The 24,061-nt window shown below is 34.0% G+C and overlaps 1 protein-coding gene across 7 annotated transcripts in view; it reads left to right on the top strand.

Moving 5' to 3' along the window:
* The window catches only part of NBEA (neurobeachin), a 685,682-nt gene that overhangs the window by 430,907 nt on the left and 230,714 nt on the right, over positions 1-24,061 (top strand). For all 7 annotated transcript variants that reach the window (XM_059144025.1, XM_059144024.1, XM_059144021.1 and 4 more), the window contains one exon: positions 21,817-21,941. In XM_059144025.1, coding sequence (XP_059000008.1) covers positions 21,817-21,941 — 125 coding nt within the window. The remainder of the gene's footprint in view (positions 1-21,816; positions 21,942-24,061) is intronic.

The raw sequence follows: 24,061 nt of genomic DNA, 5'->3' as shown, positions 1-24,061 counted from the left end.
AAGTATGATGCGAGGGCTGTCAGTGTTAACTTGAGTCAAGTATTATGTGGTCAAATGAGCTTGGGATGTTGAGTTGGGATCTTGAGTTAAAATTAAACAGTTTTGTTTAATGCAGACTTCCACTTCTGCAGAAAACTCATCACCAGAGCCCCCAAACTTCTCAGTTAATTGAATCTTTCTGTATGGAACTGTATTGTGAAACATTTGTTACTGGCCTCTATCTCTATCTTGAGACAGCTGTAAGAGAAAAGTTTCTTGGTATTTTGCTAAGAGTTATTGCTGTCTTTAAATAATTACTTTGGAAAGAATACGCTTTTAGGTAAGATAGAGGCCATTTTTTATCAGCTAAATTGTACATTTTATCCTTATTTTTTATATTTATATTCAAAAATACTTCTGTTGGAGGTCAAATTAGTTGATATGGATTGGTGAATTGTGAACTGTGTGCTGCGTTTTCTAGTCACTTTTTTTTGCGTCACGTTTTCAGCATATATGCTGCTCTTATGTAAAGGAAGAAATGTAAATTGAGTAAAACTGAGTAGCAGCTGTCCATCTGTAATTATAGGATGTGAATATGTGTATAGCAAATCTTATTTTTTAAGTGTACAAATTATTAAATTTACATGAACTATTTAAATTTTGAAAATTGAGTCAAAATAAATAAAAGTAAAATGTCATGCAAGAAGGTTATCTGAATTTGGGGCACCTGGTTCCTCAGTTGAGCGTGCAACTCTTGATCTCAGGGTTGTGAATTCAAGCCCCACATTAGGTGTAGAGATTACTTAAAATAAAATCTAAGAAGAAAGAAAGAAAAAAAAGAAACTTATCTAAATTAAGAAAATAATTTAAAACTATTCCAAAAGTAAGAAAAAATTTCAGTTATTCCATTTTGATTAAAATATTACTTTGAATATAATTATAATAACTGAGCCACAAGTATTGAGGTGAATATTTAAATATATGTAAGTTATGTAAGTGTACAAGTTATGCTACCCTTTAGAAAAATATGTTCTACCAGAACACTAAAAATGAATTCAAAATTAAATGTTATATTTAAACACCAGTTTGGTTTTTTTTAAGATTTTATTTATTTATTTGACAGACAGAAATCATAAGTAGGGAGAGAGAGGGGGGGAGAAGCAGGCTCCCCGCCAAGCAAAGAGCCCAATATGGGGCTCTATCCTAGGACCCGGGATTCATGACCTGAGCCGAAGGCAGAGGCTTTAACCCACTGAGCCACCCAAGCGCCCCTAAATACCAGTTTAAAAATGATTTGAAAAGTATTCCTCTATTGTGAATATAGTTCTTCAAAATATTATCTACATTAGTGAGAGGTAAAGATATAATGAAAAGTTTGCTGTATGAAATGTTTGCTCAGCTAGTGGGGTGCTTTTCTGTTTTGTCTATTTTTATAAGACTGTTAGTATAACAAATAAAAATCAGGGAGATAAAATTACTTTTTAAAATATTTTTAAAGATGAATATTTATAGGGAAAAAATCAAAGGGAAGGGAGCATAGGATTCGGTTGTTTTCTGAATGGGCAAAATTAAAAGCATCAACAAAGTTGAGAGCTTTTGAAAATAGAAAGTTAATTATAAAACTAATAAACTTTTTCAATTAGTTTTAAAATAAATGTGTTAGATAACTTTTTTTGGATGTTAACATTTTTCTTTGGTGGGCCTCATAAATACCAGAAAGAATCAAATATAAATGCTCCAGCTTGCATTTGATTACTGAAATAATTGTATAGCCTAAAGCAAATTCACAGAGGCAGACTAAATTGTCACTGTGTTCTTAGTTTACTATGTTTTCCTATTTGGGTTAAATATGTTACTGGCAAATCATTCCCCCCTACAATGTGATGATAAGCTATTACTAAGAAAGTGATCTCTTAAGTGCCAGTATTATTATTATAAAAATATCACTTACAAGGTGATATTTTTAGTGCCAAACATGTTTAAGAATTAGTAGTTTTGCTCTGCCTTTGAAGATTTCTCTCTGTCAAAATTTGTTTTTAAAAAGTTAAATCTAATTTTTAGCACTAGAAAACACCATGAGAGAACAATCAAATTACAAATATTATTGCACAGCTGTTATTTGCAAACACTGTTTGAAGTTTGTCTTTCTTCATTTAAAGTAGTCTATTATTGGGGCACCTAGGGGGCTTAGTCCTTAAGCGTTTGCCTTCAGCTCAGGTCATAATCCCGGGGTCCTGGGATGGAGCCCTGAGTTGAGCTCCCTGCTCACTGGGGAGCCTGCTTCTCCCTGTCCCACTTCCCCTGCTTGTATTCCCTCTCCCTCTGACTCTCTCTCTCTATGTCAAATAAATAAATAAAATCTTAAAAAAAAAAAAAAAAGGAAAGGAAAAGGTACTGTGGCATTACCAATCTGCCTAAGACAAATACCTTGATCCTTGATCTCTTGTTTATAGTCTGAGAGAGTGAAGGTGTACATGTATGAGATAGCAAATGAAAAGTTCTTGAGATTCACCAAAGTACAATAGAATGTTTAATTACCAAATTTATAAGCAAGAATATTTTTCAAGAGAAGAATGGCATGTGATACAAAATAAACATAGAAACATAGCATACAGAATAATACACAATTAACTGCTAATTGGATAAGCATGAACTTTTTTTTTTAAAACGTGAACATTTTAATGAGAGGAACAGCAAAAGTCTGAAGAGAATAGAGATTCTAAATAATGTGATAGGGGTGATGAAATTGGAAAGAAGGTCACTCTGTGACCCGGCAAAGCAAGATTAAAGAATTCATTTCCATATATCTGTCACTTCAATTAAATGTTACATTAAAAAATATTAGACCTTAAAAACATATCTGAATTTCTGGAAACTTATTGTTTTAGTTTAATAGAAATGAAAAACTAAATGCACTTTTGTGTACCTAGTGATATAATTACTGTTTATTGGTAGACTTTTAACAAGTAGTGGGTGAAAACATTAATTAATATTACCCCCATATAGATAAGAAAAGTAATACTCAAACAAGTTGTCATTCTTGTGACAAGTGACAGGGCTGGGATTTGAACCTAATTCTTACCATTTTTCCTCCTATTCCTGCCTCTTGCTTATATGTACTGTGCACTGAGTTGAATACTTTACATGCATTCCTTATGACAATTCCATGAAGTAAGTTTTATTTACCCCCTTTTATAAATGAAGGAACTGAGGCTTAGAGAATGCAGTAATGAAAATCACAAACTTAAATGATTTTAAATAATACCAGACTTGTAACTGTTATATAACCAAAGGAACCCCTTTTATATAAAATTTTTGTAGCATTTAGAAAACATTTATTTAGCGGTAATAGATACAATTTTAAAGAACATCGAAATTTATACAATTTAGTATGATGATATCCTTCAAACTTAAGTAAATCCTTTTCTGTGTGATTTCTTATAGTGATCAATTCCTGAAGTCTTACAGGGAAGAATTTTTAATTATAATTTCTAAAAATACTTAAGCCTATTCACCATAGCAGTAATTATCAGGATCAAAGAATATCTATTTTCTTCAAGTGCGATGATTGCTGTACAGAATTAGATGTTTCACAAGTAATTTTACAATTTTCTCAATTAAGATTAAGGTAATTATTTCTGTCCTAAGATTGCTTTAAATTGAAAGTCTAGAAGAGAGAAAGAAAAGGAGTGTTTATAAGCTCTAAAAAGCTTGGAATGTTATTGCTCCTTTTTCCCCCCAAAAAAGGCTGAGTCAGAAGGATAGTTGGTTCAAGGTGCAGAAAGAAAGAATGAAAATGCAATTAAACATTTGTGCATCATGTGGGTAATTGAGACCACATTGAATGAAGTTCTTTTTTTTCCTTCTTCCTTTTTTTGGAGATGACTTCCCTGCTCTACTCTCCAGCCCTGCCTCCTTGTTTAATTGCTCATAACACTGGAGCCACTTTTTTCCCCCCACAAGCCTTAATAAAATAAAAGTTGTATATCAAACTGTCCCTTAAACTATTTCACTGTTAAAACCTTTCCATTTATTCCAACCAAATCTTTTATGAAGGGTCACACCTAGTGACCTCCTTAAGAAACCACACTTACTAGAATTGAGATTGCGGTGCCCTGCTGGGGTTGTGCTTCCTCTTTAGCTATAGATCAAGGGCACTCAGAAACCAACTCCACTGCTCTGTGGGGCTACTTGACCCATAATTTCATTTCTCTTCTTTTAGTTGAGACTTAACAATTTACAAGTATTGTAAATAAGTATTCTGTGAGAATCGAGCCCAGTTTCCTGGACAACACACTTAAAATAGCTGCTCTTCCATCTTACGACAATGTACGGAACCTGACCAGATGCTGCTGGGCTTTTTTTCCTCATCTGTCATTTTCACACTGAAAACTATCACTTAAAGTCTATAAAACCACTTTATTCCTTATGATACCAGAAAACCAGGCTCATAGGGAGTAATGGTGCACCCACAAGGCGAAAGTAATCATCTGAATTTTTTTTTATCTTCAGAAAACTGCTGTCCCTGAAGAAAAGAAAGAAAAAAAATTAAAAATCAAATAAAACGTCTAGTACTCTAACAAAAGACTTCTCTTTCTGCAACATTATAAAAAGTAATATAAGCTTTCTGATATGATTAATTATTTTGAGGACAGAATGAAGATTTTTTTCTTGAATGATTTGCTCAGCCCTTTATCAAATAGGCAAGTAGCCCTTTATCAAATAGGCATGCATCTATCTTCAAACTTACAATAGAAAATATCCTCCTTCAGTATGACCAGGTAATATTAACATGGCTTTTCAAAGCTCATTGTGAGTAAATTAAGAGGGTTTTTTTTTTTTTTTTTTTTTGTATAATGTTGTTTATGCTGAAAGGCTTTACTTTTCATGTTATGTGGCTGACATAATATTATGATATGTTAACCAAATGATACTACTTTTTTTTCCTTCTGACAAAAAGTAAATTAGGATCAAAACTAATGAGAAGTGCAATACGTTGTCACTTCCGTAAGCAATATGGGAAAAAGGAAGGCAGAAGGTAGCAAAAGCTACAAATGGGGTCATCTAAAGAGAGCAGCAATATAAACCAAAAGTTAGATCGAAACTCAGTAAAAATAAGAAACCCATATTGGAAGCAAATTTTAGACAAAAAGTTTTCTTTACTGCCTACTTTCTTTTTCATGTCTTAGCTGTTTGATTTGATTGCTAACAAAAATGTTCTCATTGTTAAGTACAGCTGTGCAGTCTAACATATGCTTTAGTAATATTCATTATTTTTTCATCTGAAGTTTTATTTTCGTTAATTGGGAGTCTTGCATAATTCGTATACATTTATCAATCACTGTCTCCCTCCTTTGTGAATCCAAAATGTTATAAAGCTTCTCAAGACTCATCATTCATAGTAACTACTCCCCACTGATATGCATGGGAGCAAATGATATAGCCAAAAGGTTGGAATGCATCCCCAGTGGTGTATCTGGCATCCTGGTTATGGAATCCTGTCTTTCCTTCCAGGTTCAGTAATCCTGTGGAGAGGGAGCAGACTAGTCTGGCTGAGAAGGGATGGGCTGAAGATTAGGATTTGGCTCTCTGAACTTTGACTTTACAGTGTCAGAATGTGAGAGTGCACTTTTCAAAGACAGGAAGGATACATTATTCAGGAGCATCACCAATTAATTTGTAATTTAAATGAGCAGGTATAATATGCAAGCTCAGGTTAGAGTGGATGCAAACATGTCAGAGAAAGAAGACTATAGAAGAATGACTCAGTACATGACTCAGTACATACATAGGAAAAAGTCAAAACAGTAAAATTGGCTTAAGATAATATCAAATGTATGTGTGCAGACATATTTGGATATGAGTGTGTGCACACATACATGCACTTAAAGCATTAGGGCAATATATATCACTAGGAACTGACTAACAGCACACAAGGCATGTGAAATAAAAGGCAAATGATTTTTCTTATGGAGGAGAACTAAGGGTGCCAGTAACTATAGACTTCTTTTGGCCAACATACTTTGTAATGATGTTGCATTAGCATACTCCCACATGTGTATTTATACGTTAGCAGCCAGTTGGTTCTCCTGTTTTTATTACTATATCTTTTTATCTCTTTTGTTCTTAACACTTAGAAAAGCTACCTATAGATTTATTTGCTTTCTTACACTATGAAATAGACTGAAAGCTGCACAAAGACAGGGATCATGTTAGTTTATTGACCTCTGCACACCTAGTTCTTAGCCCATGGCCTGGTTTATGGTGGGTGTCCAATAAATATTTGTTGACTATATGATAAGCATACACAATAAGCACACAGCATTCTATGTATTTCGTGGTTATTATTTTTGATTTACAACAATTAGTTCTGCTTATTAAAGAAGCAGGGAACAGCTGTGTGGGTGCTTTCAGTGTGGTATCCTCAAGATAGTCTGATTTCCTTGGTTGCTTTCTTTACAGTTTGAAGCAGGGGAGCCGGAGTTAAGAAGTCAGCCATCCTGGGGACAGATCCTAATTCTCATATCTACTGGTTGCTTAATACTGGGCACTTATTTCACCTCTGCCTCCACTTCTCTATTTGCAAAATGGGTTAATAATAATACTCCTCGCAAAGTGAAAAGATCAAGAGTGAAGTTGTCCACATTCTGTGCTCAGAAAAGTGTCTGGAACACAGTAAACACTCCATAAATATTAGACCTTGAAAAAGTATTGTTAATCTAGGAATTTGCCCAGTTGGGTTAGATTAAACTACAGTGACATACACATTACCTTCATTCAGTTCATCACAAGAAAAGTTTATTTCTCACTTCTACTCCACACCCAACATGGGTCTGCAGGGAAACTCTTTCACTGATGTCATTCATTCAGGTTACAAAATGATGGAAATTCCAGATCAGTGCATATTTTCTTGATCACTACAGTGGAGGGAAGGGAACACGGCAGGCTGTTCATTGGCTCTTAAACATACTTCTGGAAGTGACTCACTTTTGCTCACATTTTATTGACTGAGAGGAAGTCACGTAGACATGCTGTATTTCAAAATGGATGGAGAAGTACAATCTCCAGTGTGTCCAGAGGAAGAGAAGATAACAATTTTTTAATCATTAGTCTGACAGTTAGTGTTAGTGTTTTCTTAGATCCTGGTAGGACTAAAAGTCATTCACAGAAGTCCTGACCTCAGTGATTACCACCAGTTATTTAGCCAAGTATAAAATTCACGTTCTCATTATATATTACATGTATATTTAGCAAAATATTCCTTTGTGCCTTTCACTCTTTTCTCAGTTCCATTGGATAATTTTTGTTACCAAATACCAAGTAACCAATTAAAAATACAGTCATGTTTTACCAGGTAAATTCAGTTTTCTCCCTAGCTTATGAAGGTATCCATTCCTGGGAGGGCAGGAGGGATCCCTTTTACAGAATGTAGTGCATTCTCATGAGTCTAAAATGTAATTATCAAAAATTTCTTGGAGAAAAATTATTTCCTGAGCTCTGTTTATGCTAAAATAACACCAAATTTAATTTAATGAATGCCATTGCAGTTGTAGTAACATTCATTATCATAATACAACCTAACTGATGATCTTCTCTTCATTAATTACTGGCTGTTGACCCACTCTTTTCTAGCAATTAATTCACTTTCCTTGTAAAACCATGCTCATGAACAACACATACATATGATACTTAGTGTTTCTATAATTCATTCTTGAAAGGTAAAAACAAGGTTACAAGAACTAAAATAAATAAATACATGGAAATACATACGATATCACATTCACCCTCCTAGTTGCCCAATTGGAGGTAGCAGATATGACATTTTAACTGCTGTAAACTGGCAAATCCAAGCAGAACATGAGGGCAGCATGACTCCCTACACATCTTTGGTGATGCTCGAACAGTATCTCCCATATGTGTTCACCTGGCTGCTCTCCAGGGCAGGGAATCTCAGTGAGTCCTCCTTCATGGAAAGAAGTGTCTGTGCACCTAACTGTACACCTGAAACTCTCAGAGCATGCAGAATATACTGACCTAAAGAGGTGTATCACAGAATACAATTTTTGATCATGCTTATAAATTATTACTAACAGTCCTTTCTGGAGTTATTCTGAAAAACTTAGTGGAGTGGCTCCTTTTCTGTTTTGTTTTGTTTTTCTGGAGTGGCTCACAGGATATAGAATAATATGGCAAAGTATAGGTACATACACTGAATTTTTTTATTTTTAATTTTTATTGAATTATAGTTGATACACATGTTCCATTCATTTTGGGTATGCAACATATTCAGAAGGGCTATACATTATGCTATGTTCACCACAATTGTAGCTGCCCTCTGTCACCATACAACAACTACAGTGTCATTGACTATATTCCCTAGGCTGTACCTTTTATCCCCATGTCTTATTCATTTCATAATTGGAAGCCTGTATTCCGCATTCCCATTCACCCATATTGCTTCCAACACCCTCCCTTCTGGCAGCCATCAGTTTATTCTCTATATTTATGGGTCTGTTTTTGGTTTTTGTTTGCTTGCTTATTCATTTGCTTTTTAGACTCCACATAAAGTAAAATCATATGGCATTTGTCTTTCTCTGTTTGATTTATTTCACTTAACATAATACCCTCTGGGTCCATCCATGTTTCCACAAATGGAAAAATCTCATTCTTTTTATGGCTGAGTAATATTCAAGTGTACACACACACACACACACTAAAGTTTATCCATTCATCTATCAATGGACACAGATTGCTTCCTTATCTTGGCTAATGTAAATAATGCTGCAGTAAATATAGGGGTGCATATATCTTTTTGAATTACTGTTTTCATTTTCTTTGGCCAAATATGCAGCAGTGGAATTACTGGATTATGTGGTATTTCTGTTTGTTTGTTTGTTTGTTTGTTTGTTTTAAAGATTTTATTTATTTATTTGACAGATCACAAGTAGGCAGAGAGGCAGGCAGAGAGAGAGAGAGGAGGAAGCAGACTCCCTGTTGAGCAGAGAGCCCGATGCGGGGCTCGATCCCAGGACCCTGAGATCATGACCTGAGCCGAAGGCAGAGGCTTTAACCCACTGAGCCACCCAGGCGCCCAAGTATTTCTATTTTTAATTTTTGAGGCCCCTCCATACACTTTTCCACAGTGGCTGCACCAGTTTACATTCCCACCAACAGTACACAAGGTTTCCTTTTCTCCACATTCTCACCAAACTTGTTATTTCTTATCTTTCAATGCTGACCATACCGACAGTTATAAGGTGATATCTCACTGTGGTTTTGATTTGCATTTTTCTGATGATTAGTGTTGTTGAACATCTTTACATGTGTGCTGGTCATCTGTATGTCTTCTTTGAAAAAATGCCTATTCAGTTCCTCTGCCCATTTTTTAATTGGGTTATTTGTGTTTTTGGTGTTGACTTTTCTAAGTTCTTTATATATTTTGGTCAGTATGCCTCTTATTGGATATATCACTTGCATATATCATTTAGCACTCAGTAGGTTGCCTCTTCATTCTGTTGATGGTTTCCCTTGCTATGCAAAAGCTTTTTATTTTGGTATAATTCTAATAGTTTATTTTTGCTTTTGTTTCCCTTGCCAGAGGAGACAGATCTTTAAAAAATGTTGCTAGGTCAATATCAGAGAGCTTACTGCCCATGTTTTCTTCTAAAATCTGTATGGTTTCAGGTCTTACATTTAGGACTTTAATCCATTTTGAGTTTATTTTTGCGTATGGTATAATAAAGTAGTCCAGTTTCATTACACCGAAATTTTAAGTGGAAGGAGTGATAGAGGATCGATTTAGTTAAAGAATCTACAAACCTGTAAACTGATAAATTTCAATGGGAGTATGGTGAAGAATATGTAAGTGAGAATAAAAGGAAGGGACTATATCTATTATATATGTTTTGCTACTAGAATATATCTTTAGCACAAAGAACATTGCCTAACATGGAATAAATGCTCAATAAATACTTTTTTTGAATGAAAACATTGAAGAAGGAAAAAAGTGAATAAGAGATTGTAAAGAAAACAGAGTGATGATTTTCTGAATTGGTAGCTTGGCACAGATGCTAAATATAATGGTGTTAAAATGTTAGCCTTTTGTAGGCCTATCATTCTGCCAACAGAAGTACTTCCAACAACTCTTGAGTTGCTGGTAAACAGTATTATTGATCAGAAAAAAAAAAAAAGTGGAAACACAAGGAGAGAATGATTTATATACTCTAACAAATTTCTAAACATTTTTGGATCAGAAACTGTTTTGAGAAAAATGTTATTGAAACTGTGGACCTCTTTCCCCAAAATACATATGTTCATATCCCACAAAATTTTGGATACCATTTCAGGAGCTTTGTGGACACATAAAAGCCCTCCATGGGTTAGTGATGAATAAGTTACCACATACTCCTTTTTAAATAATGGGACTGCTAGATATAATACAGGAAAGTAGGCTTCAGAAATTTCAAGAAAATAGGTACAAGTCTCATGACCAGAATTTCAACAAACAAAAAAACTTCAGTATTTATAAAAGGTTTTAAAAACATAGTAGTGAAAATACAATAGAGAAAATGCCCACAAAAAAGAAACCAGTGTGAGTGAAAAACACATACCAGGAAAAAGAAACGCAAAGAGGAACACAAGTGCAAAGGAACAAACACAGAACTATGAGATAAATGTCAGAAAGACCAAAACCCAGAAAGGGCAGAGATGTAGTCTACAAAAATCATATAACTCCTCCATCAGGTTCCATCGTGGCAGGGAAGAGACTTTCTTCTGCGTTGACCTAGGAGGCCACTGTAGGTGCAAAGTACTGCTTTACTTTTCCTACAAAGTACACGATTTGCTTGTGTAATCAACCTCTTATGAGCTGTCCACTGTTCCTGGTCTCTGTGCTCTTTTATACTATCTATGTTCTCCTGCACCGTCCAGGAACATGGCTTCTTCCAGATTATACAAGGCCAAGGCCATAGGGATGCTTATTTTGGCCTCTTGTTGAGTTTTCTTGGATCAGTATAATTTGCACATTTTTAGGGACCTGTTTGTGTTAGGGTTTTCAGACTCATCAGAGGAGACTATCTATTGAACAAACCAGTATGTTGTTTGCTAGTATTGACCATCTTGCAGTAACTGATTACATTTTAAGAAATAAAGAAATGAGGGGGGAAAAGTCCCCTTTTCTACTAGGGTTGGAGGAGGGAGGGGGGAAAAGGCACAGAGTAATGAAGAAACTAGAAAGCTACTTTGTGGCACACATTCGTGGATTTGCAAGGAGGACAAGGAAGGAGCTGCTGGCACACTCTGCAAGCTCAGAGACACCCTTTCTGTCACAGTCTAGGTAAAGGTTAACTTGGGGATTGGCCTGTTGTCAGGGACTAACAGTAATTTTAGAAGATCATCCAAAGAAAGCACAGCTCTCAATATCTGCTGGTATTTCATCAGTGTTCAGTGTCAACAGTCTTTAAACTAAAAAGAGTAAAATAAGCATGGTTTAAAAGGAACCAATAGTTCCATAGAAGAGTTGATATCTGTTCAAATATTGAAAACCCTAAATATGATCCAAGACTGACTCAATAATCTAAAGTAATTTCCACATAATAATGGGAAAAATACCAGAAGAACAAATCAGAGAACAAATATCTCAAACTTCCCATCTTCCTCCTTCAACAAAAATAAGAGGATGGATTTTAGATTTTAGAAGTTACAGATAAATATTTTTCATTGTTACTTAGACTTAAATTTTTATGTGAATCAAGAAGAGTATTACTCATTTAATTAGCATAAGGACTTTTTTTGTTTGTTTTACTTTAAAACAGTGAAAGAGAAATATACTTTAAAATGGAACAAAACACAAGAAAATGCGTTTGAAATGAACAGGATATGGGATTTCGGCATTAGCAATAGTGATTTGAAAAAAAAGATATGACAGAATGCAGTTTTATCAAATCACAATTTAAACTAGTTTGTGATATTCGAAGGAAGAAGAACTTCCAGTAAAATGCAGCATTTATTCTGTCATTTATTCTTTGCATTTTGGTTACTAGCCTTTAAGTGTTTATGTCCCTCCAGGAGAGAAGGAAATGAACTGGCAGTGTCCTTTTCCCCCCGACAAACAGAGAGAAAACTGGTGTATTCTGTATTATTCACTTGCAATTCCATCCCTGACCTCACTTGCCCCATATGCAGTATTCTCTACCACAGGTACAGAAACATAGCTGCTTGCCTGAGCATTGGTACAGGAAGGTCTTCCCCAACTGAGATAGAAATTAATCTTGGGAATAAGGATCCAGGATCCTTCTTTATCGAGAGTTCTTTGGGGAACAGAGACAGTGGAGAAAAAGTGTGTTTTTCATCATGAAAAGTAAATAAATATAAAGGAGGTATAGGATATGCTGAATTTGGAAATTTAAAAAGTTGACTCATTTAACTTCATTATCTGTGTGTGTATAGGCAATTTTACATATCAAAATATCGAAATCTCAGTATGGTAAGGACATGTTTAAAACTGAGCTTTGTTTTGAGATAACTGTAGATTCACATACATTTAAGAGATAAGACATTCCTCTGGCAATTCCACACAAATTTTAGGATGATTTCACTTATATGTGAAACATAAGGAATAGTGCTGTGGACCACAGGAGAAGGGAAGGAAAATGGAATGGGAAGAAATCAGAGAGGGAGACAAACCACGGGAGACTCTGGATTCCAGGAACCAAACAGGGTTACAGAGGGGAGGGGTGGGGGAATGGGGCAACTGGGTGATGGGTGTTAAAGAGGGCATATGTGGTGATAAACCCTGGGTGTTATTTATACGCAGCTAATGAATCGTTGAATACTGCATCAAAAACTAATGATGTACTATATGTTGGTTAACTGAACATAATTTAAAAAAACAAACAACAAAAACAAAATAAGACAGATCCCATATGCCTTTTACCTAGTTTCTGCCAATGGTAACATCTTGTAGAACTATAGTGTGATATTATAGCCAGGGTATTGATACGGTCAAGATACAGAACATTTCTATTTTCACAGGGATCCCTCACATTGCTCTTTTATTGGCAACACCCACCCGATTCCTGACTCTCTTTTCCTAAAACCCCAGGAGACACTAGTCTGTTCTTCATTTCTTCACTTTTGTCATTTCAAGAATGTTACATAAATGGAATCATACTGTAGGTAATTTTGCGCATGGGTTTTTTTCAATCAGCATCCTTCTGTGAAGATTCATCCAGGTTGTCCTATGTATCAATAGTTTGTCTTTCTTTCCTGCTGACTAGTATTCCGTGGTATGGATGTACCACATTTGTTTAACCATTTACCAATTGGAAGACATTTGGGGTGTTTCCAGTTTGGGGGTATTACAAATACAGCTGCTTATACACATTTGTGTCCATGTTTTTCTGTGAACATAAGTTTTCATTTTTCTAGGATAAATGTCCGTGAGTATAATTACTGAGACAAATGATAATTACATGTTTAATTTTTTAAGAAAACTGTTTTCCACCCTAACTATTCTATTTTACATTCTATTCTATTTTACTCATTCTTGGGTCATGAGTGACCCAGCTTCTCTATTTTTACCAGCATTCTGTGTTGTCACTTTTTATTTTATTTTAGCAATTCTGATAGGTGTATAGTAAATATCTCATGTGGTTTTAATTTTCCTATCCCTAATGGATAATATTACTGAACATCTTTTCATGTGTGTATTTGCCATCTGTATATCTTGTTTCGTGAAATGTCTCTTCAAGTCTTTTGCCCATGTTCTATATATATAGTTTACTTTTTTTAGGTTTTAGGTTTTTAGGTTAGGTTTTGAGAATTTTGCATATATTCTAAATTTTAATTCTTTGTCAGGTAGGTAGTTTACAAATAGTTTCACATACTCTTTTCATCTTAATATGTTCTTTTGTAGAGCAAATGTTTTAAATTTCTATTAGTTTGCTTTATCAGTTTTTCCTTTCCAGGCTTATGCTTTTTGTGTTAAGTCTACAAACTCTTTACCTAGCCCTTTACCAAAGATTTTCTCCTTTTCTTACCCCCAATTTTTATAGTTTTACAATTATACATAATTCAGAACCATTTTAAGTTAATTTTTTTAAAGATATGAGATTTAGGTCAGGGTTTTTGTTTATTTGGTTGGTTTTTTGTCTCTATTTTTTTTAAATTTGGGGAGTTTTTTTTTTCTTTTTGCCTATGGATGTTCAATTGCTCCAGTACAATTCACTGAAAAGATATCTTTCCTGCATTGAATTAGTTTTTAACTTCTGTCAAAATAAGTTGGTCATATCTGTGTAGGTTTATTTCTCAGTTCTCTATTTCATTAATCTCTGTCTATCCCTGACCAGTATCTCACAGTCTTGAACTATTTAATGTCTTGAAATCAAATAGACTTGTTCCTCCCATTTTAACCTTCTATTATATAAATTTTAAAGTAATCTTGTTCATATCTACTAAAAACCTTGCTGGAATTTTGATAGAAATTCTGTTAAACCTGTATATCAATTTGAGGAGAATTGATATTTTTACCATGTTGAATTTTCCAATCCATGAACATGGTATGGTTTTCCACTTTATTTAGATATTATTCTCTTTTTTTTTTTTTTTTTAGATATTATTCTCTTTTTTCATCATTACTATGTAGTTTTCATTATGCAAATCTTCTACATTTTTTTTAGGTTATCATTATTTCTCTTTTTTTGTAATTTTAAATTAAAATTTTCTTTCACTGTTCATGTCTTCATTGCTGGCATATAGAAACACAACTGATATTTGTGTGTTTATCCTGTGACCTTGTTAATCTTAGTCATTAGTTTCAGGAATTTTTGATAGATTTTGTGTGATTTTTTACATAAACAATAATGTGATCTGGAAATAGAGACAAATTTTATTTCTCCCTTTCCTATACTATATTCCTTTTCTTCTTTTTTGCCATATTGCATTGGCTAAAAATTCCTGTAGTATGTTGAATAAGAACTGTGAGAGAAGATATTTTGTATTTTTTACAGTTTTAGGAGAAAATCCTTCGGTCCTCATTTTTAAGTATAATTTAGCTGTAGGGTTTTTGTAGATGCTTTATGAAGTTGAGGAAGTTGTCTTTTATTCTTTTTTTTTCTGAGAATTTCTTTTCATGGATGCATGTTGAATTGTGTCAAATTCTTTTCTATATTGACTAATGTGGTCATATGATTTTTCTTCTTTAGCCATTAATGTGGTGGATCATATTAATTAATTTTCAAATACTGAGCAAAACTTGCTTCCCTGGAATAAACTTCATTTGTCATCATGTATAATTTTTATTATACATTGCCTAATTCTATTTGCTAATATTTTATTAAGGATTTTTAGTCTATATCCATAAGGGATATTGGTCTAGTTTTATTCCTTTGTGCTGTCTTTGGTTTTTATTTTGGTAATACTAGCTATAAAATTAATTAAGAAATATTTCCTTCTCTTTTTTTCTAGGTGAAATGATGTATAATTGAGGTCGGTTTTCTTTAAATGTTTGATAGAATTTTCCAATAAAACCAAATGGCCCTGGAGATTCTTTTGGGGCAGTTGTAAATGTATTAAATTTTCTTAATAGTTACTGATCTATTCAAATTATCTATTTCATATTGAGTGAGTTGTGGTAGTTTGTACTCTTTGAGGAATTGGTCCATTTTGTTTAAGCTGTCAAATTTATGTGGGTGGAGTATTTCATATATTTACTTATGCTTTTGATGTCTTCAGAGCCTGTAATTATATATGCTGTTTCTTTGCAGATATTGGTAATCTGTCTTCTCTTTTTCCTTTATCAGTTTTGTTGGTATTTTTTTAAGACTCAGCTCTTTGTTGTATTGATTTTTCTCTATTGTTTTTCTGTTTTGAATCTTGGTGATTCCTATTTTTATCTCTTTTTTAAAAAGATTTTATTTATTTATCCAAGAGAGAGGAAGGAGTAAGGAGGGAGAGAAGGATCATGAGAGGGGGGCAGGGTAGAGGGAGAATCAGAATTCCCACTGAGCAGGGAGCCTAATGCAAGAACCCGGGATCATGATCTGAGCTAAAGGCAGAAGCTTAACAAATTGAGCCACTGAGGGGCCCGATTCTTAATTTTATCTTTATTATTTCCTTCCTCTGCTTGTTGCTCTTACTTTTCTATATTCTCAAAGTGGAGGTTAGATTATTTATTTGAAATATTTCATCTTTTCTAATGTATGTATTTGTACTATAAATTTTCCCATCATTATTATTTTAGCTGTGTCCCAGAAACTTTGATATTTTTATTGTAATTTTTATTCAATTCATTTTATTTTTTGTTTTCCCTTGATTATTCTTTTTTGACTCATGAGTTATTTAATAGTGTGTTGCTTTAGTTTCCAAGTGTTTAGAGAATTTTTTTCTCTTGCCTTCTGTTACTGATTTCTCTTTGTTCCATTTTGTAGGATTGTACCAGTTCTTCTAAGTTTGTTAGATGTGTGTTGTGGACCAGCATATGGTCTATTTTGGTAATATAGGTAATATAAGTTCCATCTACACTTGAAAAAAATGTGTATTCTGTAATTGTTAGTTGGAGTATTCTAAATATGTTGGCTTGTGATGGTATTGTGTTCTTCTATATCTTTGCTGAGCTTCTAAGTGTTCTATCAATTGCTGAAAAGAAGGGTATATATTCACACACTATAACTGTGTATTTTTCTTTGTCTCTTTCAGTTTACCAGTTTTTGCTTGACTTGTTTTGCAGATCTGTTGTTTGGCACATACACATTGGGATTTGTGTCTAATTGGCAGATTGGCCCTTTTGTCTTCATAGGGTCCTTCTTTGTCTCTAGTAATTTTACTTTTTTCTGTAGTATGTGTTTATCTGATATTAATATAGCCATTCCTGCTTTCCTTTGATTAATGGTTGAATGATCTTTTTTATTCTTTTATTTTCCACCTGTCTATATTAGTATATTTGAAGTCTGTTTCTTATAGACAGCTTTCTTTTTAAAACATTATTTTTTGTTGTTGTTATCCTTGTTTTTTATTGCTCTGTTTTTCCTGTCTTCCTGTGGATTACTTGAACATTTTTTGGAATTCCATTTTGATTTATCCATAGTGTTTTTGAGTGTATAGCTTTATATAGCTTCTTTTAGTGGTTGCCTTTTTAGTGACTGGATATGTATTTTCTCACAGTCTACTGTTGATGTCATTTTACCAGTCCAAGTGAAGTATAGAATCTTTACTTCCTTTACATCCCTTTACCCTCCCCCACTTATAGTATATCTGTCGTAAATATTACCTCTTCGCACACTCAGAACCACAGCAGATGGTGTTAAAATTTTTGCTTAATAATAAAACATAATTTAGGACACTAAAAAAAGAAAAGGAAAACCTATATATTTACTCATATTTTGCTTATCATGTTCTTTTTTGCTTCCTGGTGTTCCAGTGTTCCTTTTATCACTTCCTTTGTGTTTATAAGACTGCCTATAGCCAATTTTTAGACTAGCCCTGATGGCAACAAATACTTCATTTTCCTCATCTGAAAGTTCTTTATTTTTTATTCCTGAAGGATAATTTCACTGGTTGCAGGAAACTGAGTTGACAGCTCTTTTTTTCAGCACATAAAAAATACTTGGCTATTTCTTCTGGCCACCATAGCTTTTGATGTAAAATATGCTGTCATTCTAAGTGTTTTATATCTGTAGGTGAGGTGTCATTTTTCTCTGGCTGTTTTGTAGATTTTTTTTTCTTTATCCTTTCTTTTCAGATGTTTAATCATGATGTGTCTTGACATACATTTCTTCAGATTTATTATATATGGAGTTTAGTCAGTTTCTTTAAATCTATACATTATGCTTTTGGACTGGATTTAGGAAGTATTCAGCTATTATTTTTTAGGGACTGTTTTCATCCCTGCTTTCTTTCCTCTCTCCTTCCAGAACTCCAGTGACTCAAATATGTTAGATCCCTGAGGCTTTGTTCATTTTTTTTTTTTTCAGTCCATTTGCTCTGTTATGCAGATTGGGCAGTATCTATTGTTCTATCTGCCGTTTAACTAGTTTTTTCATCTGTCCCTTCCATTCTGTTGAACCCATCCACTGAACTTTTCATTTTGGTTATTATATTTGTCAGTTCCAAAATATTTGATGCTTTTTTACATCTTCTAATTTTTTGCTAAGTGAGACTTTCAGTTTCTTTCCTGTGGCTTGCTATTTTTTTATTTGCTCCAAACATGTTCCTAATGTTCAGTGAAGCATTTTTAAAATCACACATAGTTTAGAACCCTTGCCAGAAAATTCTAACATCCCTGTCATCTCAGCGTTAGCATCTATGGGTGACTTTTTACATTCTGTTTCAGATCTTCCATGTTCTTGGTGTGACAGGTAACTTTGGATTGAAGCAGGATATTTTCTTATTCTTTTCTGAGATATTTTGTATCTTATTAAAACCTCCTATTTTAGTTGACTTTCCCTGACATCACTCCATTAGGAGAAATGGGGAAGCACTGCATTTTTACTGCCAGGTGAAGGTAGAAATCTAGTTTCCCCACTTGAACTCTGCTGACATCCAGAGAGTAAGCAACTCCTCATTACTGCTTGGCAAGGGTGGGAGTTCCCACCTCCTGTGTGGTGTCCACTAGTGGGGGTTGCCTCATTTGTGCTGATCAATGGTGAAAGTCCTAACTCTCTACTAGGCCCCCACTGATAGCACCACAGTGGGAGGGAGGACACCTCATTACCATCTAGCTGGGGCAAGGGAGAGGGGTGGATTCCAGGCCCTCCACATGGTCTCCCACCGACCTCATAAGGGTGCAATGCCTTGTTACCAGTCAACAGACATAAAGTCCTGGTTCCCGGTATGACCTTCTCTGATACCACCCTGGTGAGGATGTTAGGATTTCACCTTGGTTAGGGTTCAGATGTAGGCTTCCCACTAATACTTTTTGGTGTGAGTAAGTTGGTCCACAGTTTCTCTTTGGTGTTTGGCTGGAGTACAATAGTTGTCTAAAAGTTTTCTGTCTTGTTGGGCTGTACCTTTCTTGGTTCTTTGGCTAGAGAAACCAGGTTTTTGTTGGGGGCATTTTATTTATTGATTTATTTGTTTGTTTATTTTGGTCTACTCCCATTAATCTGCCTGGGTTATTAGCCTCTTTGCTTCAAAGTCTAGGATATATTACACAAAAAGATGACCACGGGTGTTCTTTCTTAGGCCCTGGGGTTGTTAGCCAGTCTGTCTTCTGCTTTCCACCTTTCAGAATCTTGGTATATTTGTTTTACATACAGTGTCCAAATTTTCTCATACTTAATAGGAGGAATATAGAAAAGTATGTGTATAATTAGAAATTTGAGATAACATTAGATCTGTCTTTCCTGCTGAGTTCAGAACTTAACTTTGACATACTCTTAAGAAAAATCTTTATGGCAAGATTTAGCAGGGTCTTCCTTAAACAACTAGGATTGGTTTTATTTTTAAGGATAGAAATGGTCCTATTTTATTTCATTTTATTTATTTATTTATAAAAAGAGAGAACACAGTGGAAGCAGGGGTAGAGGCAGAGGGAGAGGGAAAGAGAGAATCTTAAGCAGGCTCCATGCCCAGCATGAAGTCCAGTGCAGGACTTGATCTCACAACCCTGAGATTATGACCTGAGCTGAAATCAAGAGTCAGACACTTAACCAACTGAGCCACCCCCCTGTCCCAGAAATTGTCCTATTTTAAATTAGTGACAGAGGCACTTATAATCCTTATTTCTTTCAGAAAAATATAGTTATTATAATTACAATGTATAGAAAAACAAGTATATTCAAATATACGTCAAACCTTATAATTTTTTTTTCTTTTATTATTTTATTTTATTTTTTTTAATTTTATTTTTTATAAACATATATTTTTATCCCCAGGGGTACAGGTCTGTGAATCACCAGGTTTACACACTTCACAGCACTCACCAAAGCACATACCCTCCCCAATGTCCATAATCCCACCCCCTTCTCCCAAACCCCCTCCCCCCAGCAACCCTCAGTTTGTTTTGTGGGATTAAGAGTCACTTATGGTTTGTCTCCCTCCCAATCCCATCTTGTTTCATTTATTCTTCTCCTACCCACTTAAGCCCCCATGTTGCATCACCACTTCCTCATATCAGGGAGATCATATGATAGTTGTCTTTCTCTGCTTGACTTATTTCACTAAGCATGATATGCTCTAGTTCCATCCATGTTGTCGCAAATGGCAAGATTTCATTTCTTTTGATGGCTGCATAGTATTCCATTGTGTATATATACCACATCTTCTTGATCCATTCATCTGTTGATGGACATCTAGGTTCTTTCCATAGTTTGGCTATTGTGGACATTGCTGCTATAAACATTCGGGTGCATGTGCCCCTTTGGATCACTACGTTTGTATCTTTAGGGTAAATACCCAGTAGTGTGATTGCTGGGTCATAGGGCAGTTCTATTTTCAACATTTTGAGGAACCTCCATGCTGTTTTCCAGAGTGGCTGCACCAGCTTGCATTCCCACCAACAGTGGAGGAGGGTTCCCCTTTCTCCGCATCCTCGCCTTATAATTTTAATATTCGTTTTGTATAGCCCTTACCTTGTTACGTTATTTAATAATTAAGTAGTGGAAAACAAAATTATATAGTTATACAATCCAAAATGTTTTTCAAAAGTAAATTATTGTTCTCAGTGACTGTACATGTCTGTATATCGCCAAAGTACCAAATTGGTATAATTAATTCATTGAATATTTATTAAAAACATTGTATAAAAAACAGTATGTTCTGTCTTTGCACTAGAGAAACAATGAAGAGCAAAACATACATAGTTACAGCTTTAATCAAATGTAGTATTTTTTACAATAAATGGCAAAATAAAAATGAAATCAAATCTTTTATGAAAACATTTTATGTGTTTTTATGAATAGTGCTGCTCAGGAAAATTAGAATATTATCTCTTTATTATGGTACTCCAAATACTGTAAATAGAGAAAAACAGACTTCTCAAACAGTGGCATTTATCACCAGTGTTTATTGAAATTAAGTTGAAAACAAAAATTATATCATGACACATTCCATTGATATACAATGAACAGATTTCAGTATCTTCTGAACTATCTCTTGGATTTTTAATATTGGTTTAGAGCATAACATGGTTTAGGCAATGTTACCCAATGAAGGCTATGATTGTTAATAGTTTATATTAGCTGAAAGCGGTAAAATCATCCAAGGACTCTGTTAGTGTTAGAATAATAATTTACCAAGACAATTACCACATATTGGAATTTTTTGCAGCTCTAATTCAGTATTATTAATAATGGATAAAATTGCACTTTTCTCAGGTTGCTGTGGGCAGCAGGGAATTACTTCAATGAATATTTCAGCACATTATTTTAATCATTGTTCCACCAAATCCAACTGGGCAATATTTTATGGTTCTTAATTCAGTCTACTAAGAAACCATGGTCATTAAATTGCAAACTATTTGTAGTGATGTCTATCCTGTGATTTACAAGCCTTGTTAAAAACAGTGTAAAAGAATGAAAACTGTGCCATTAATACTTGTAATTTGATGCTGCATTTGTTACTAAACTCCCCATGATTAATGTTTTCAGTAGATGGAAGAACATTGTAGAGAAAGCATAACTGAGTGTTACAATGCTTAAAATACGAGAATGTTACTATTTTAAGTTTTGGTCATTTGTACAGGAAACGTATGTAAACACAAATGTAAAAGATAAAGATCTCCAAAATCATCTTAATTTTCCATTGAGACCAAGGAAATAAAGCTTTAATGTTGTGTAAAAAATGTATTTCCCATTTTACATTGTTATTAATAGTGATGACTGTTTATTTCCTCATTCCTAGCCAACTGCATGATTTCTGGCGTTTGGATTACTGGGAAGATGATCTTCGCCGAAGGAGACGGTTTGTTCGAAATGCATTTGGCTCCACTCATGCTGAAGCCCTTCTCAAAGCTGCAGTAGAGTATGGTCAGTACCAATGCCTCTTACACAAAAATATTCTGGATATGACATGACTCTTTGTGGTTGATAATTCATTTCTTCCTAGCACTTAAAATTCTCTAGGTTGTAAGTCAAAAATACTGTCTTCTGCTTTATCCTTCGGCATCATGCAGGTGATGCTTAACCCAGTTTTTCGCCTGTGATGTATTTTAGACCTTTCATCTTCTTAATAGAGTTTATATAACTCTATTTAAGACTCGGCATAACTGATTATTACCCAACATCCATCCATCTCATACAGCCTAAACCAAGAGTAAAGTGAATTTCTTTTTCAGTGCCTTTTCAACTTTGGTGACCTAGACACAAGGTGTAAAAAATATATACAATTGTGATCGCATACTCAGACTTAAATATTTTTATGTATAATTTGTATATGTGTACACACACTCATGTATACTATGTTAATATATATATATGAAATATATATACACATATGTGTGGTGTTTTTAGGAATATATATGCACATATTTGTGTATTTAACTGAAATAAATGCCTTATTAATAATGTTATTATGTAACATTTTGTATTATTATTCTATTCTTTTCAGTCTAAAAAATAAAATTAAAATAAATAAATAAATAAATAAATAAATAAAATCCTGCTACAATATGTCCATTTAAGTTCCCAGTCCTCCATTGGGTTGCAAATAAAATTTTAAAAAGACCATCTCACTTTAAAGATATCAATTATCACACCGTAGAACTAACCCTAATTTGTCCTTTAAAAAAGTATAACAGGGATGCCTGGGTGGCCCAGTTGGTTAAGCAACTGCCTTCAGCTCAGGTCATGATCCTGGAGTCCCAGGATCTAGTCCCGCATGGGGCTTCCAACTCAATAGGGAGTCTGCTTCTCCCTCTGACATCTCCCCTCATCTTCTCTCTCTCAAATAAATAAGTAAAACCTTAAAAATAAATAAATAAATAAATAAATAAATAATAAAAGGCATAATAAATAGAAAATACCAAAATATTTTATACTTTAATAAAAATACTGCATTTTAAAATTAAATTAATATTTTCTGTCTACCTGGAAATCTAAATAGGACGGTTTTGTCCCTTTTTTAAGTTCTCTAATAAGTTTAAGTGTGATTTATTATCTCAAAATTTTATAAATTCTATACACTCAGAAAATACCATTAATGAATACTGTTTATTCATTTTTGTTATTAACCACTTTTATTCTTACAATTACTTTGTTATTATTATGTTAATTTTCATTTACTTGAATGTGATAAGTGAGCCATCTGCTTTAAAATTTATGTAATTTATAAACATTCATAACTATTCATGTTCTTGATGGATTAAACAGAGAAAATCCTTAATCCTGTTAAAAAGAAAATGTATGAAGCTTTTGCAATTTGTTGTGCAAATAGTCTGTGAATTGATATAATAACTTAGTAAGAGTCAAACATAATTAAATAAACACATGAGGATTTCATATGAAACTTATGCCTAAGATAAAAATCACAGCATAACTTTATATAGTAAAAGTAACTAATGGAAAAGAATATACTAGAAAAAAATAGAAAAAATTAGGAAAAAACCTTACAGTAGACCAGTACTATAGAGGATTTCTTTAATCAGCAAGAGAGATCACCAAAGGGATTTTAGCACTTACGGCATTTAGCACTTAACTTGAGGTATTGTATTTATGCTTAAAATGAGGTATTATCTTTATGCTCTACAAAAGAGATTTTTAGAAATACCTACTTCAAGTGGCATGCTTTATAATATGAACTTAAAATAATTTAAACTTCATTGCATATACCTAGTAACTTAGACTTTTTCACCAACTCATCCTGTTTGAATTCATCCCATTTGAAAACAGAAAACTCTAGGGGCACCTGGGTGGCTCAGTGGGTTAAAGCCTCTGCCTTCAGCTCAGGTCATGACCCCAGGGTCCCAGGATCGAGCCCCACGTCGGGCTCTCTGCTCCGCAGCGAAGCCTGCTTCCCTTCTTCTCTCTCTGCCTGCCTCTCTGTCTACTTGTGACCTCTGTCTGTCAAATAAATAATAAAATCTTAAAAAAAAAAAAAGAATCTGTTTTAAGAAAATAGAAAACTCTAGAGATAATTTATAGAGTTAGGC

Source organism: Mustela lutreola, chromosome 13 (assembly GCF_030435805.1).
Source record: "Mustela lutreola isolate mMusLut2 chromosome 13, mMusLut2.pri, whole genome shotgun sequence".
Classification (NCBI taxonomy): Eukaryota; Metazoa; Chordata; class Mammalia; order Carnivora; family Mustelidae; genus Mustela; species Mustela lutreola.
This window is presented reverse-complemented; position numbering and strand designations above follow the sequence as displayed.